Source organism: Argopecten irradians, chromosome 4 (assembly GCF_041381155.1).
Source record: "Argopecten irradians isolate NY chromosome 4, Ai_NY, whole genome shotgun sequence".
NCBI lineage: Eukaryota > Metazoa > Mollusca > Bivalvia > Pectinida > Pectinidae > Argopecten > Argopecten irradians.
Window position 1 is genome coordinate 41073146 of NC_091137.1, and position 14499 is coordinate 41087644.

Sequence of the window (14499 nt, forward strand, 5' to 3'; positions counted from 1 at the left end):
TCTTTAAATGATTCTTTTTCTTCCTTGTATAATGTGTTACTAAAAGTCCCTTTCTTACGATTTTAGCAAATCTCTACCATGAAAGAGTTGACTGTTAATGTGCCATAAAATTGTTATCATAGAAAATTGAAATTATTGATTAACCGTTTTGGTGTTTAAAAAATAGTATTCTAGACCCTTATGTTTCAAAAAAGGGAATGATATTCATGTATTAAGCTGATAATTCAACATTAATAACTTTGGGTTCGTATTTCAATATTAGGTTGATTAAAATTCTTATGATTACTATTTTACCAATATATTTAGCTATTTCCCTTACTGCTCCCCTTGGTCAGTTATCTCCCTTTGATGTCTCTTCCTGGTCAGTTATCTCCCTTTGATGTCTCTTCCTGGTCAGTTATCTCCCTTGGATGTTAATGTTGCCATGACAATATATTAAGCTGACAATGCTATCTCCTGGTTGTAGGAGAGATTTCAGTTTGCCTTGATTGAGTCAGGCGAGAATGCCATTTTATCTGAGGCTTCAGATCGGTGATAAATCGTTAGACAAAATATAAAAAATTTAAGTGAAGAGTGAGTTTAGACACGATCTGAACAGGAGTCTGTAGGGGAAGGTACTGGCCTGGTTATAGTCTCACTGTTCTCATTCTTGTTTGATAGAGGGTAGGTATTTCTTTTCTTATCTTCGTTAAGATATTATCATTATCTAGAAAAACTTAACAAATGTTTCTCTTAGGAAATATGATGTTAATTGGTTTAGATGACTCCTGTGAGGTTGTGTGGTACAAGAGTCTATGACATAAGTAGTTATTCTGAATCAGTCTGAACTCTGTTACACAACTCGAACACGTCTGTTATATGTAATACAGCAGCAGGGCGATAGGGGATAAGTAATTCTCACAGACAGCAGATCTGACAGGGTGATTAAGATAGACAGACAAGGGATGAACAAAAAAGGAAAGAGGGGAGAATAGACAAGGAAAGGATAGGATGAGTAGAGAGAGATGAACAGACAAAGGAAAAGTGGGTTGGAGAGATAAGGGAAAAGTGGAATGGACAGATAAGGGAAGGGTATGATGGACAGAAAATGAAGAGAGGGATGGACAGACAAGGGAAAAGTGAGATGAACAGATAAGGGAAAAATGGGATGAACATGCAGATAAGGGTAGAGTATGATGGACAGAAAAAGGAAGAGAGGGATGGACAAACATGCATGGAAAGAGTTCAGATGGACAGAAAGAAGTGGATAGACAAACATTAAAGTTAAATGGATAGACAAATGGAAAGAAAGATGGAGATAAAAGGAAAGAGGGATATAAAAATAAGAGTCTTGAATAGATCTACAGACAAGAAAAGAGTAGGTCAATGCATGGACAGGCAAAGAAATAATACAGAATAAACAGACAATCTAAAGAAAGATAAAGGGATGGATAGAATAGATATATGCATAGTGTATTGGTGTGAAGACAAGCAGGGTAAACAGAATAAGGATAGACAGATCGATTCAGGATAGACAGAATCATGAGAGACAGATCGAATCAGGATATGTATGATTTACAAATTAATTGGCATATACTTTCTTAACCTTTGAGTCTTGTTTGTCATATATCATCATTTTTAAGACAGAGAGTCTATACCACCAGACAGTCAATAGGCTAGGTTAGAGAGGGGTTTGTAAGTATGGTGCCAGACCACTAATATGGTAGCGTGGGGAAAACCCATTTTACGATTATCTTTTAGGATATGTTTTGTGGTTCTGACTTCTGAATTTGTTTATAGAGGGTAAATTTCCTTCCCTATGGTAAGGAGCTATTCCATCACCACTATGCAGGAAGTGAAAAGGACAGGCTACAGGCCAAACTAAGTCAATGGATAAGGGGAAGTGGAGGACAGGAAACATCTGGGCCAAACTAAGTCAATGGGTCAGGGGAAATGAGGACAGAAAACATCTAGGCCAAACTAAGTCAATGTATCAGGGGAAGTGGAGGACAGGAAACATCTGGGCCAAACTAAGTCAATGGGTCAGGGGAAATGAGGACAGAAAACATCTTAGGCCAAACTAAGTCAATGTATCAGGGGAAGTGGAGGACAGGAAACATATAGGGTATATGAGGGTCAAGGACAGTGAAATATCTTTGTCAGGCCAAAACATGAGCTTTAAACTTTAATGCATGGATCTGCAAGTTTATAGGTATATATTTTGTAGGGACAAAAATGATTCAGGAGTTCTTTCTTTGATTGAGAAAAATTCAGCAGTACTTATATTGAAAACAAATTAAAAACATGAGTATACAGAAAATTTTATGTCTTAGATGAAAAAGATTGTAATTTACTGGGCACAATACCGTTCATTAACATATAGATGACTTTATAGCAGGGTATAAAATGAGTACATTTCCATTCACATTCCTGACTTTAGTGTAGGGTTGTTCACTTTGTGTATTGGTTTATTTCCTATAAAAATATTTATACTGTTAAGAGTGAGTTACAGTACTATGTATCCCTTGTCCAGTCACTTCTGGCAGTAAATGACCCTCTGTGTGTCAATATACAAATACACCTAACTGGCACCCTGGGTGGACAAACACCTCTAGTCCCCTTGGGTCTGGAAATCCTGACACATCTCTCACCTGTTAATTAGTGAGAAACACTTACCTGTATAATAGTGTGTTTACCTGTTTACTGTTTCTGTAAACTTTGGTATTAACACTTTATAACCCCAACTGGGAGATCCCATATATGTAGGTACCTACCTGTATACAGGTGAGAAAGGTCATGTGACTAGTGTCTAGGTGTTTAGGAGATTGGCTCAGTTTGTTGGTGGACTGTCACCAGGATAGATGGCTACAAGGATATATACAGTGTCTACATTGCTATAACCCCAGGGATTTATATGTAGTGTTTTAATATACTGGATTCAGCATGGTCAACAAAATACTGTAAGTATCAACTGAAACTTGTTTTAAACATATTTTGATTTTGTACTTGTAAGACACATACAGTATACAGGCTACTAGGGTTTAATCTCTCCATTTCTATATACCTAGCTGTGTCATAACTTTGCCAGTTAGAGCAGAAACATAACGTATCTGGTTAGAGCTCTAGAGTTTGCTTTTTTTCCTACAATATTATTAGCTTGGTGATGGTGGAGAAAGCTATAGACTTGCACTTAATGTGTTAAAACAATAAGAGATTAAACCAAATATATGAAATATAAAAGGATGAAAAATGAATTTATATGGCAAAAAGCTAAATTTAGGTAAAAGAAATCCAACTTGAAATTCACTAAAAGGATTCCAATTTAAATTATAAAAAAATATCCTCAGTTATATCAATACTTTTAGGAGCAAAATAAAAGGCAAAGTTGTCCAGATTATTTTGAAATCTATAAAAAAACAATTAATACATCTTTGAAAATATATTTTACAAATAATAGTCTAGTTGTGTATAATTTTCACATCATACATACAATTTCAGCAGAATAAAACAGCTGCTTTAAGTACTATCATTTTACACCTGTAGTATTCAATAATTAGGTTTTAGAACATTTTAATTTCAAATTACATTATTTTTCCCTACAATGTTGAATGACAAAGCTAAAACTGTGTCATTAAAATGTAATTAACGTGTCTTGCTTTACTTATTATACTTAATAAATATAGTAAAAAACTGGCATTTTATTAATAAGAAAATGTTAATTAGATAATTAATAATAATTCTTTCATTTTGAATTTAAGGTCAGTTTCATTCATCATAATCATTACTCCATATTCATCCAGTTTTAAGAAAAAATGATTGAAAGCCTATATGAACGATATATCATTTATATCATTATAAGAAATGATAATATATGTTCCACTTCATTTAGTATCCATTGTAACTAAGGCGAACACCTGGATTAATCTCACCTGGCCTCAGGTGTGTTGGTACACCTGTTAATCCAATAGACAGTCTGATTGTATACTGGGACCTGTTCTAGGTGTATAGGGGCAGATAAACCCCCAGCCCCTAACCCTTCCCCCCAGCCCCTAACCCGTCCCCCTTCACTGGATCCCTCTCTTAGCATGACACCTGATTGACACCCAGGTATACATTACTGATACCTGTTCTATCCAGGTTAATATACCTTAATGAGCTATGATCTACCTGGATGAGTAGCAATGTTACCTGTTGTGATCTCATAACACCTTGTTCAGTCATCATGGGAGATCTGACTGACTATAAGGGAGTAAGTAGATGGTATATCTCACTGTAATTAACTTAGCAGGTGTTCATATGATTTGTTTTCTCATAATATGACAGAGCTCACAAGGTGTCACCTAAAAAACTCATGGTACATTGTTATAGCGCTTTTTAACTAAGGTCAACTCAATTTTCATCCATAATAGATTCAAGAGTTTCCAAAAGTAAAGAAGATCGAGCTAAACTAAACCAAGCAATAGCAAATTATTTTCTAGAATTAGAATAGAACAAATTGTGTTCCGTTTCCTAGGACTCATTTTGTCTCAAAGATTCATCTAACTGGTGATCTCTTGGCTCAGGAAAAAGCTTGTATTAGATTATCTTTCTGTAGAGCTCCTATCAGATTATCTTTCAATCAATTGAAAACTTATCTTACTCTTATCAGCAGCCTACAAGCTCATTGTATTGGGGCTTCATGCTCACTTGTATCAGGCTTACTGTACATCGATCTGTAAAGTTTGTATATCTTGCCTTGCTTGCAGAGGGCTCATGGCATTTACCTGATAGTAAAAGGCCCGCAGTTTCTTATCTTACATTGCAAGAAAACTTAAATTTCCATAGTATCTGAAATTATCTTTTATCATTTATAAGCAAGGATGTTTAAATTTGGCAAGTGGCTCATTGCAGAGCTCTTAGATGTGTTAATTTATTTTCACCTTTGTAGAGGTAACAAATATAACATGCAATATATAAATTATTGCGTGAAGCAGGTATGATATTTATATACCTTTGAATTATACATACAGGTAATGGAGATTTAGACAACTTCCCTTCTAGTCAGTTTCTATATTTAGAAGTTTTAGGTTAATTATTCCCTGTAAAATCATTCTGAAGGTGTATATACTCTTGACTCTATATATAGTTTCCAAAGGTATTGACTGGTGAGTTTATACTACAAAAATTAAATCTAATTGATTTCTACCAGTAATGCATTACAATAATATCTTATATCAATATGAAATGTATAACTTTTTGATGTGAAGCGCGTGTTTATCTTTCACTTAACTGCTTGACCGGTCAAACGTTGTCTCGATTGTGACTAATTCCATAACGTCATGTTAAATTAGGAAACATGTATGTAATTGATTTGGATCAACAATAAAGCGGTCTGTTAGTTTAATAGCCCTATACCTGTTGGGAGCAGTGACCTTTTATCGGAGATATATTTAACTTGGAAGTTACCTCATAGGTACAAATTATTATCAATTACCAGGTAGATTGTGTCAGAGGGAATCTACCAGTATACTATATATGCCGATTTTGTGTCAGAGGGAATCTACCAGTATAACATATATGCCAATTTTATCGTTGCCACTTAGCACCCTGCATTAACATATTGTTCTTAGACAGGTTGTTCATGAAGTCAAAATTATTTATCTGATAATATCTTTATTTTTTAAAACCTTTAATTATTTCCCTTTAAAAAATCCCATCCCCTTTTATAATACTTTAACCCTCTCCCTCTACTTACCCCCCCCCCCCCTAAACACCCACCCACTCACTCCCCTATCAAAGGGTGTTGACCAGTACTCCCCTTAATGCTGGTTATCAAACTCATATATCTCTATCTCAAGGTGTTAATGTTCACAAAAATAGCATCAATGGTCAGTTACATTTATTCCCCTAGCAGCCAATGGCATTATTGGACTGCATGGTCAGTTTTTCCCCTAGCAGTGAATGGCATTCCAACTGGTCAGTTCACAGTAGCCAATAGGTCATTATTGTTAAAGGGTGACTGTGCTTCTACCACACTATATACTGATCAATGACTGGCAGTGGTCACTCACTCCTGGGTATTGTCCAGCTTATATTGATCTATAGACTGTTGTGGTCACTAAATGTTGTGGTCAGTGTTTTATGGACCATATCACCTTGTAAATCACCTGTAATATTATGTACCTATGACATTCAGGTATAGGACAGGTAAACGACAGGTGTGCAAGCTTACACTTCCACTCTCACAGGCAACAGTTATAATCGTGGACGTTGGTTCTCGACTGTAAATCTTTAGACTGAAAGAAAAGGGGAAAACAACACACGAAAAGGGATTTACTGTGTGGATCGAAGTAAAAGCCATTATTGGTAATGCTTAGACTTTGGCTATGCATTTTAGGTAGGTATACACTTGTTGATTTTTATTTCCTATTGTACCAATGTTTATGATACAAATTCATTATAGGAACATGTAAATTCTCTTACAGGTTGTTTACAAAGATGTACGTTTATTTGGTAGGTTAAAAATTTTGAGTTCTGTCATTATAACTGTTGCAATATTTTACTTTTAACATTTTGAAAGATCATCAGGTTTGTGTGAAATGGTGTAGGTTTCATGCTGGTCTTGGTGATAATAATTCTGCTTACACTATAATCTTGTTGTAGACTTAAGACATGTGTATTTTGTCTCTATCGATCTGATAAAGGAGATAATCTCCGGGAGAGGAATGGGTGGTCGTCTCCGAGATAAGGCAGGATTTCCACCCTCATACAAATCCAGGATAATTTTTATCTGACCATGTATTTAGGGACATGCAGTCAAAGCATGTGACTTTGGCAGCTGTTGTAGCATGTATAGAGATAAATCGGGGAGTGTCACACGGTTGGTCGTCAAAGGGATGAATACCTGTTATATAGGGCCGCACCGCAAAAATCAATGGTCATCAAACGACAGCAACAGTAACATAGAGGATTATCACAGAATTAATGTAGCTGGACATTCTGATAAAGGCATCTATTGAAGGGCTGAGTATTATGGGATACCACACAATGGATTTGTGGCTCTCAGGGAGGCGTTGACATGTTATAAATAACACATTAAATTGGGGGATAATAGATAGGTGTTGTACATACAACTGGCACAAGTCTATCCATCAGATGGATAATTAAATGGTCAAGTGATATCCAGCAATCAGACTCATGTCCAGCAACCAATTGTCCAGCATCAAGTCTCATGTCCAGAATCAAGACTCTTGTCCAGCATCAAGTCTCTTGTCCAGCAACCAATTGTCAAATAATGCAACCAGACTTAAAAGTTGCCAATATTCTCTTCAGTTCTATTAAGAATAATTTGCTTGTGGGAAGTTTCACTTGTGTGAAGAACTTTTGAATTTGCTTAAATATTTCAGCAGATTTATTAGTGAATTTATTTCATACTTATTTATATAATTATATCTTTTTCTACTTAGATTTTGTTGGATTTTCCCACTTTAATTTCATTACAATTAGAGATTTTTATAAGCTCCTTTAATGAAATATATAGACAATCATATGCCAGCTCATTGATTGATGAATATTGTTGTAGGTGTATTCAAAATGTAGTTACAATAATGGAGAACAGCTGAAATATGACAATTATTATATCTTTCAAATATTATGTAATACTTCATGCATGTAAGACCATGTTTTTATTGATTTAGTGTATATATATATGTATCCATCAGTTTATATCTTGTCCCTTAATGGCTGTCATATTGGTGTCTCTGCTTGTTCCACAACTCACAGCGGGCCAGGCACTAATGGCTAGTAGAATATTCAACAATAATCGACAATAAAATTTATGTGGTCATGAGCCTGCTTCTGATAATCAACACAGGATGGTCACAGTGACCCAAAGGTCGTAAAACAGTAACCCTGAAGGTCACAGACGGCAGACATGTGTTCTGGGTAGTGTCGGCCCAACTGATGGGGAGGAATCTGATTGGTTATTAATGATGCTGATAGGGGGTCTGGGTAAACTGGCTTCTGTCAGATAGTTGGTATCATGCCCTTATTGTTGAGAGGACTGGACAGCCAATATTAGACTACACCAATTCAAAATGATCATTATCCAATACTGTAAAACCATTTTGTGTTTTATTCATGATTTTCAAACATTACACAATAAAAAGATATATCAGGTAGTTTCAGAAAAACCAATATCTTAGTATTTCCTGCAGAGTCGCCGTTCGATAGAGACTGTTAAAATTCAAATTCAAATTTTTAAGGTATACGTTTTACAGTTTTGGTCATCGATAAAAGATACACGGTATCATAATTATTCTAAACTAGGGGGAGATAATCTATTATAATTATTTAGCTGAGATTTATATATTTTCATGAAATATTCGTGGGAAGTATATTTTTTCTCTTCTATCTGTCGGTTGTTTTCTGTTTGCCATCTGAAGCCTCTGAATTTATCTCAACTTTAGTGTACCGATGGCACTCCACATTATCGCTTGTTATCAGCAACACTTGCTCTAGTTTGGATATATCTGACCAATCACAGCTAACCTGTATTATTTGAATTTGTACTGTACGTATGTATACAGACAAACTTTATAAGTACACTTACCGTTAATGTACTAAGTATCTTGTCAAATGTTTGTTGTAAATTTCACTCCATGTTATCCCACATTTAGATCCATGTGTGACAGATGTGTGCCTAAGTATGTGCTAATCACCAAGGTCTGAAATATCTAGCGTTACCATGGTAACATGTTAATATTTATACTTAAAACGTTATTTGTTTTCTGTATTTGCAAACTTGATTCCATGTTTTGTGAAATTTGTCATGGCAACATAAACACAGATTAGCTGTTATTAATATGGCTGTTTCTATATTTGGAAGAGATTAGTTGGAGAAGCAAATTGAGGCTTGGAGGGAGGGAGAGAGAGAATGTAAACACATACAGCACTGTTATACAACACATCTGATGTCATGGCTCTTCTAATACAACAATATTTAGTAACCAAAGCAACCATGTTTTTGTAAAAGTAAAGTTACCTGGAAATACATGTGAATTCTTCTTCTGCTTTGACTGGAACAGTTTATTATGAAACTTCAGGGGTGAATAAACGAAACATTTCAATTTCACCTGTTGTTTCTTCCTTTTGGGGAGAATTTCAAACATGATGTATGATATATGTTCAATGGTCAATATGTAAGATATAAGGAGATGGATCACTAAAACTCCTCCTCAGTAATTGTTAATTAATCATTATTTCTGTGTATATAATGATGGCCTAAGGTAATCAGTCTGATATAGATGTATATCTGACATCTCCAGTCTATGCTTTTAGGATTTTTACTCATTCTATTCCTAATTTTGTAAAAGGTCTTGGTTTTTTCTTTCAATGGATTGGGGTTGGGGGGTTGGGGTTAATTCATCTGGGATGGGTTAGGCTAAGAAATACTAGGAGAGATATGCCACTCTCTGTAACGCTAAGGACCCTTGGGGGAGTGGTACACCATGTATCATGGTGTACATGTGTATCATACCCTTGTGTAATGCACGTGCAAATCCAGAGAGGAAACAATGCAGTACTTATAGATGTAACATGGAGAGATAGTGACACACATGTTGGACTAGTTAACATTGACTCACACGGTACAGGGAGAGGAACTCTCCTCTGTAGAAGGTACAAATCCAACCTGGAAGCCTGTCAATAAAAGGTGATCAGGCGTGGATGAATGAAACTTGTATAATCGGATATACCACTGAAGTAATGAGACGGGAATGAAAGCAAATTTACAATGAATCATCACGCTTCAATGACTTGTGAAGAAATATTGACAAAGTTATGTTTTGACAAGAGCTGAATATCTATATATTTGAGTGACAGTAAACTTTTGAGTAACTCGTAGTACAGGGAGCTTAGAGGACTTTCTCAGGGTTCTCTAGGGACAAACATCCCCTTTAAGGAACAGTTTGGACTTTTGGTTTGAAATAATCCAGACAGTACGAGTGATTGGAGTAATATTGATATATACTAGGCCGAGAGGGCCATGCTGGTTGTACAGGAGTCACTATTGTGTATATATAATAAGGAGATGGAACTTGTGAAACTGGTTTTCCACATGACTTGTGTGATAAAATTGTTTATAATATAGAGTCCATCTGGGATCGCCACAACTACCCCTGAGGTTAAACACTTATACAGTGGTTCTGGATGTAGACAGGCTGACACTGGGTCAAACTTCAGCTGAAAATCAAAGGAAACTGATTGATATTGTATGGTTTTGAAGATCTTTGAAGAGTTGTGACTGGTTTTAGTAACCATGATATGGGATGTATGAAGCAGATTCTCAGTGTGGGATCCAGATATTGTTTCAGGATTAAATCTGATTGATAAGGATCATATTCGACACTGTGCAACTTTTCACGGTTTTTGTCAACATACAGGTCAAAGTTGTGGGAGTTATTGGGAAATGTAAACTGTCTTGGATGTATGCCATCTAAGATTATTATCGGAAACTATATATACTCAAAATGTCGGAAACCTAACTCTTTCTGGTTGGAATCTTACCTGATATTTTTAGCTTTCTGATGTGTGATGTGTTGCCACTGATTTACCTGTGTTTATGACAGCTATAACCCATGTATAAGTTATGCTGTAATTAAGTTGGCAGCCATGTAGTAAGGTGCACTTATAAATAATCCATATACCTGGGACTGACACGTCAAGAAATCGTTGAATCCAGGTGTTGACAAAACGATCGAATCAAACGGACGATAATAGGAAGAGTCTTGTCGGGGGAATTATTAAATAGTCTTTGTTGCTGCTACAAATGAGCGTGACACCTAAGTTGGCTTCATTACGTGTAGGTCATTGTTTAGACTGCAGGGTATTCCTGATAACATTAACACTGGCTACAATATCGTGGAGGATCTCTGATGTTTAATGAAGTGCTACGTATCCGGGAGATATGGTTTTGATTAGTTCTGTCTCACCTGTGGATATATATATATTCAGGTGTAAAAGTGATACCTGTATAGTTGCTTAGATCTACAGACAGCTGCACAATTGAATGTCATCACCGATCATAGATAGGACACTAGAGATCTGTTACCTGTAAATACCTGGGATCTGATACGACCTATAATGTCAGCATTCTAAGTACATCCGGTGTTTAACATGTACGGACTGACAGTATTTGTGTAGGGCATTACTCATCTGATGGAGGGGCACAAGACAGCTAGACACTTTGACTGTCCTGAGTCTGTCCTGAAGTCTCCACAAGTACTGGTCGTCACTGTCGGAGTCTAAACATTAAGTCTCCAGTGGTTGTGAACGGTTCCTAGTTTGTGTTTTAGTTGGATCTAATATATACCTTGACCCCTTATACCTGAGGAGCCAAGGCCATCGTGGTTAAGACTTATGAATATGATAACTGTGATAATCATCTAAGACGTGAATCCTCCTAACGAGGCTGTCATCTTGAGCTGGAAATAGAATTGTCTTGACCTCGGTTCACACTCTGTCCAATATTGTGAATCTACATGATCTAGCATTGGAATTTATCACTGTTAAAACCCTTCTGTTGCTATTGGATATGTAGTTGTAAAGGTTTTCATAAAAAACTTTTTACGATTATATAGAAGTTGGTTTGTAGTGTGATTTGGATATTGGATTCTTACACCAGTGACAGGATATGTGATTGTAAAGAATTTTCTTGTGAAAGCTTCTATCTTGTACCACCGGATATTGATGAGAGGATAATGTGTGAAGGGACGGTTTGGTATGTTGTGGTGAATTTATTAAGTGGGGCCGGTATTATCCGTGGAGTACTGAATTAGAGAGAAATCTCAAATCCATACAGTGACAATAAAGGTTTTAAATGGTCTTCGTTTACCTGTGGAGATACAGTCACCAATACAGATCATGACCTTGGAGAATTGTGTAAAAGTTGGTGAAAATATGGATATAATGTGTATTGTGTAACTGTCATACAATTGAGACATTAGTGAATACTTCCTTGTAAAATCCGTGATTAGGGTTAGCATGAGGAAGGCCTAAAACTTTGTGTAGTTACTGTTCCTAGTTATACCAATATTGATGAGAGAGAAGATGCCGTTTGATAGGAACAAGAGCGCGGTGCGGACCATGCCGTCGCGCGTTAGACATAGTGTGAGAAGAGTGCCTTCGTTTCAGAGATTCCTGAGCGTTCCTAACGACTGGCGAAGCAAACTAGACTTATGGGTTGGTGTTCTTGTGTATCCTTTCAGGTCCATCATAAACTCCCGAATCCGGTCATCTCGCTCACATGAGTCCCTGCTGACCAATTCGGTGACGATGCACTCGATTGACCTTGCGTCCCAGGAGCTGGACATTAAACCTTTACACAGCAGCATCCTGGGACATGATCACTGCTTCCAAGTGGCGACGTCGCATGGCAGCAAGTACATTTCATGTCGTACGGCTGAGGAACGCGAAAAATGGCTCGGCAGGTACGTATACAAACTTTATACAAACTTCTTCACCAAAAGTGCAAAAAATTCTATCTTATGATAGCAGATTAGGTGACACTTAAGAAAAGTCAATATTTAAATTTTTCTAAACTTTCATATACCAACTAGCCCCAATTTCTTGAAACAAAAAGCACTGACTTAAGTCAAACTTAAATTATCTCATTATGTGCCGGTTACCTTATGTCAAAAGCTGCTTTTTGATTTATGATTGTTTCAAAAAATTGGGGCCTGATGTCATTGACTCCACAATATCTAAATAGGTCAAGATGTAGAAGTGTTAGAGACTTGATGGTAACCATAGCTTAGGGACTTTGATATCACCTGTACTCAAGTACTTACAGGTAAATAAGGATTAGTTTACCTGACAATGTAGGAAGGTTGGTGTGAATTCTCACTCGATATTTACTGCATTTCCTGTTGAACTCTTATACAATTGACATTTCATGATGAACCGTTAGAACTCATAAGAGTGTCTGTAGGACTAATAGAGCACTAAACGGAACTGGATATTTTCACAATCATGGTATATTAGTAAGACTCCAATACCACTATTCATATAATATTGATCATATAAAAAATCTCTCTAATCTATACAGAGTACACCAAGTACAATACCTACGCGTACTTAGCCATTTCCACCACTGTAATCACCACAGTGACTGTCATACGGTGACCATGGTAACACGACATCTGACTTGTCGCCAGAACGATTTGTTAATGAATTCCGTTAATGAATTCATTGGCATCAATGGACTTGCACGATCATGTGAAGAGTAATTAATTATGCATCAGGCTGTCATAATTCTATATGCATGAGTTGGCAGTTTATCTTTATTCACGGTGACATCTTTATACAATGACTCTCAAGGCGGTGTTAATCGTTGGGGTCTACCTTATCAGGAATAAATCCTCTCTGTCTGCCGTATGTCCGTTTATCAACCTTAACCAACAATGCCAGTGATAATTTTCTCCATTTTGTTTGCGTTCGTAGGAGGTTAATCTCAGGCACGTTCTAAAGACGAATATTGTAACGGAAATACACGCTCCATTCTCCCACTCAAATCAAACAACCCTAAACGTTTTAAGTGATGTAAAGCAGATACCTATAGATGGTATACAAATACAAGCCAGCCGTAAGTAGGGCAATAAAAAGGATAAAAGATTAAATAAAGTCATGTTTCTGTTATGGAATCCGTTTACTGGTTGTCTCTATAAACCCTCCCAGAGCTTCAATCATTACTACATCAGGCGTTCAGTTTTGGTACTATATGTATACCTCAACTCTGACTTTATTAACTCAAACACCCCTGAAATTTTATAATGAACTGTCTCAGCTTTAGTTTAGGGAGATTTTAAATCAGTCTTCAGGGGTAAATGAGATAAGTATTTAATTTTCATCAAAGTGAATTTCATACTCTGGATCACTGTTTAGATTTTTCCAAAAAAAGAAAATGTACCACATGAGTGTAAATAGTAGACAGTGATTTGCGTGATTGATTGATAGCAGCCATAACAGCCAGTAAATCTTTGATTTATGATGGGATATCGAGGGATATATCTGTAATTCCAGATCGTTGTGCTATCTAATGTTTGTATTTAATGGGAAAATATGTCACTCCAATAATAAAAAGTACCAAAAGTTTAAAGTCGTTATGTGGGGGGCAGAATATCATTACCAGTAAACGTATCGATAGATTAATCAGAAACGTTCATTCATCAATCAAAAAAACATTTTAGTGTAGAAATAAAAACTACGTTACTCTAATCAGTATCAAAAAGTCTGATTCACGAGGCCTGTGTGTAATCGTTTCATCATTTAGAATGAGCAATGTTAATAGCGGAATGTGGAAGCTTAAATTTAATGGATAATTCCACTCTTGATTATAAAGAAAATTTAAATTTACTGAAGTATCGCTCCGGATATATAGGTATTGATAAATAAAGGTCAATGAATTGCTCCATTGTTGTATTCGGATCCTATAGCCATCTTCAGACCACGATAATCCTTTCTGGAATTCTCAAAATTTCTTAA

At 36.2% G+C, this 14499-nt stretch overlaps 1 protein-coding gene across 22 annotated transcripts in view; it reads left to right on the plus strand.

Moving 5' to 3' along the window:
- The window catches only part of LOC138321679 (ras GTPase-activating protein nGAP-like), a 192872-nt gene that overhangs the window by 157276 nt on the left and 21097 nt on the right, over positions 1 to 14499 (plus strand). For all 22 annotated transcript variants that reach the window (XM_069265535.1, XM_069265533.1, XM_069265526.1 and 19 more), the window contains one exon: positions 12225 to 12446. In XM_069265535.1, the coding sequence (XP_069121636.1) occupies positions 12225 to 12446 (222 nt within the window). The remainder of the gene's footprint in view (positions 1 to 12224; positions 12447 to 14499) is intronic.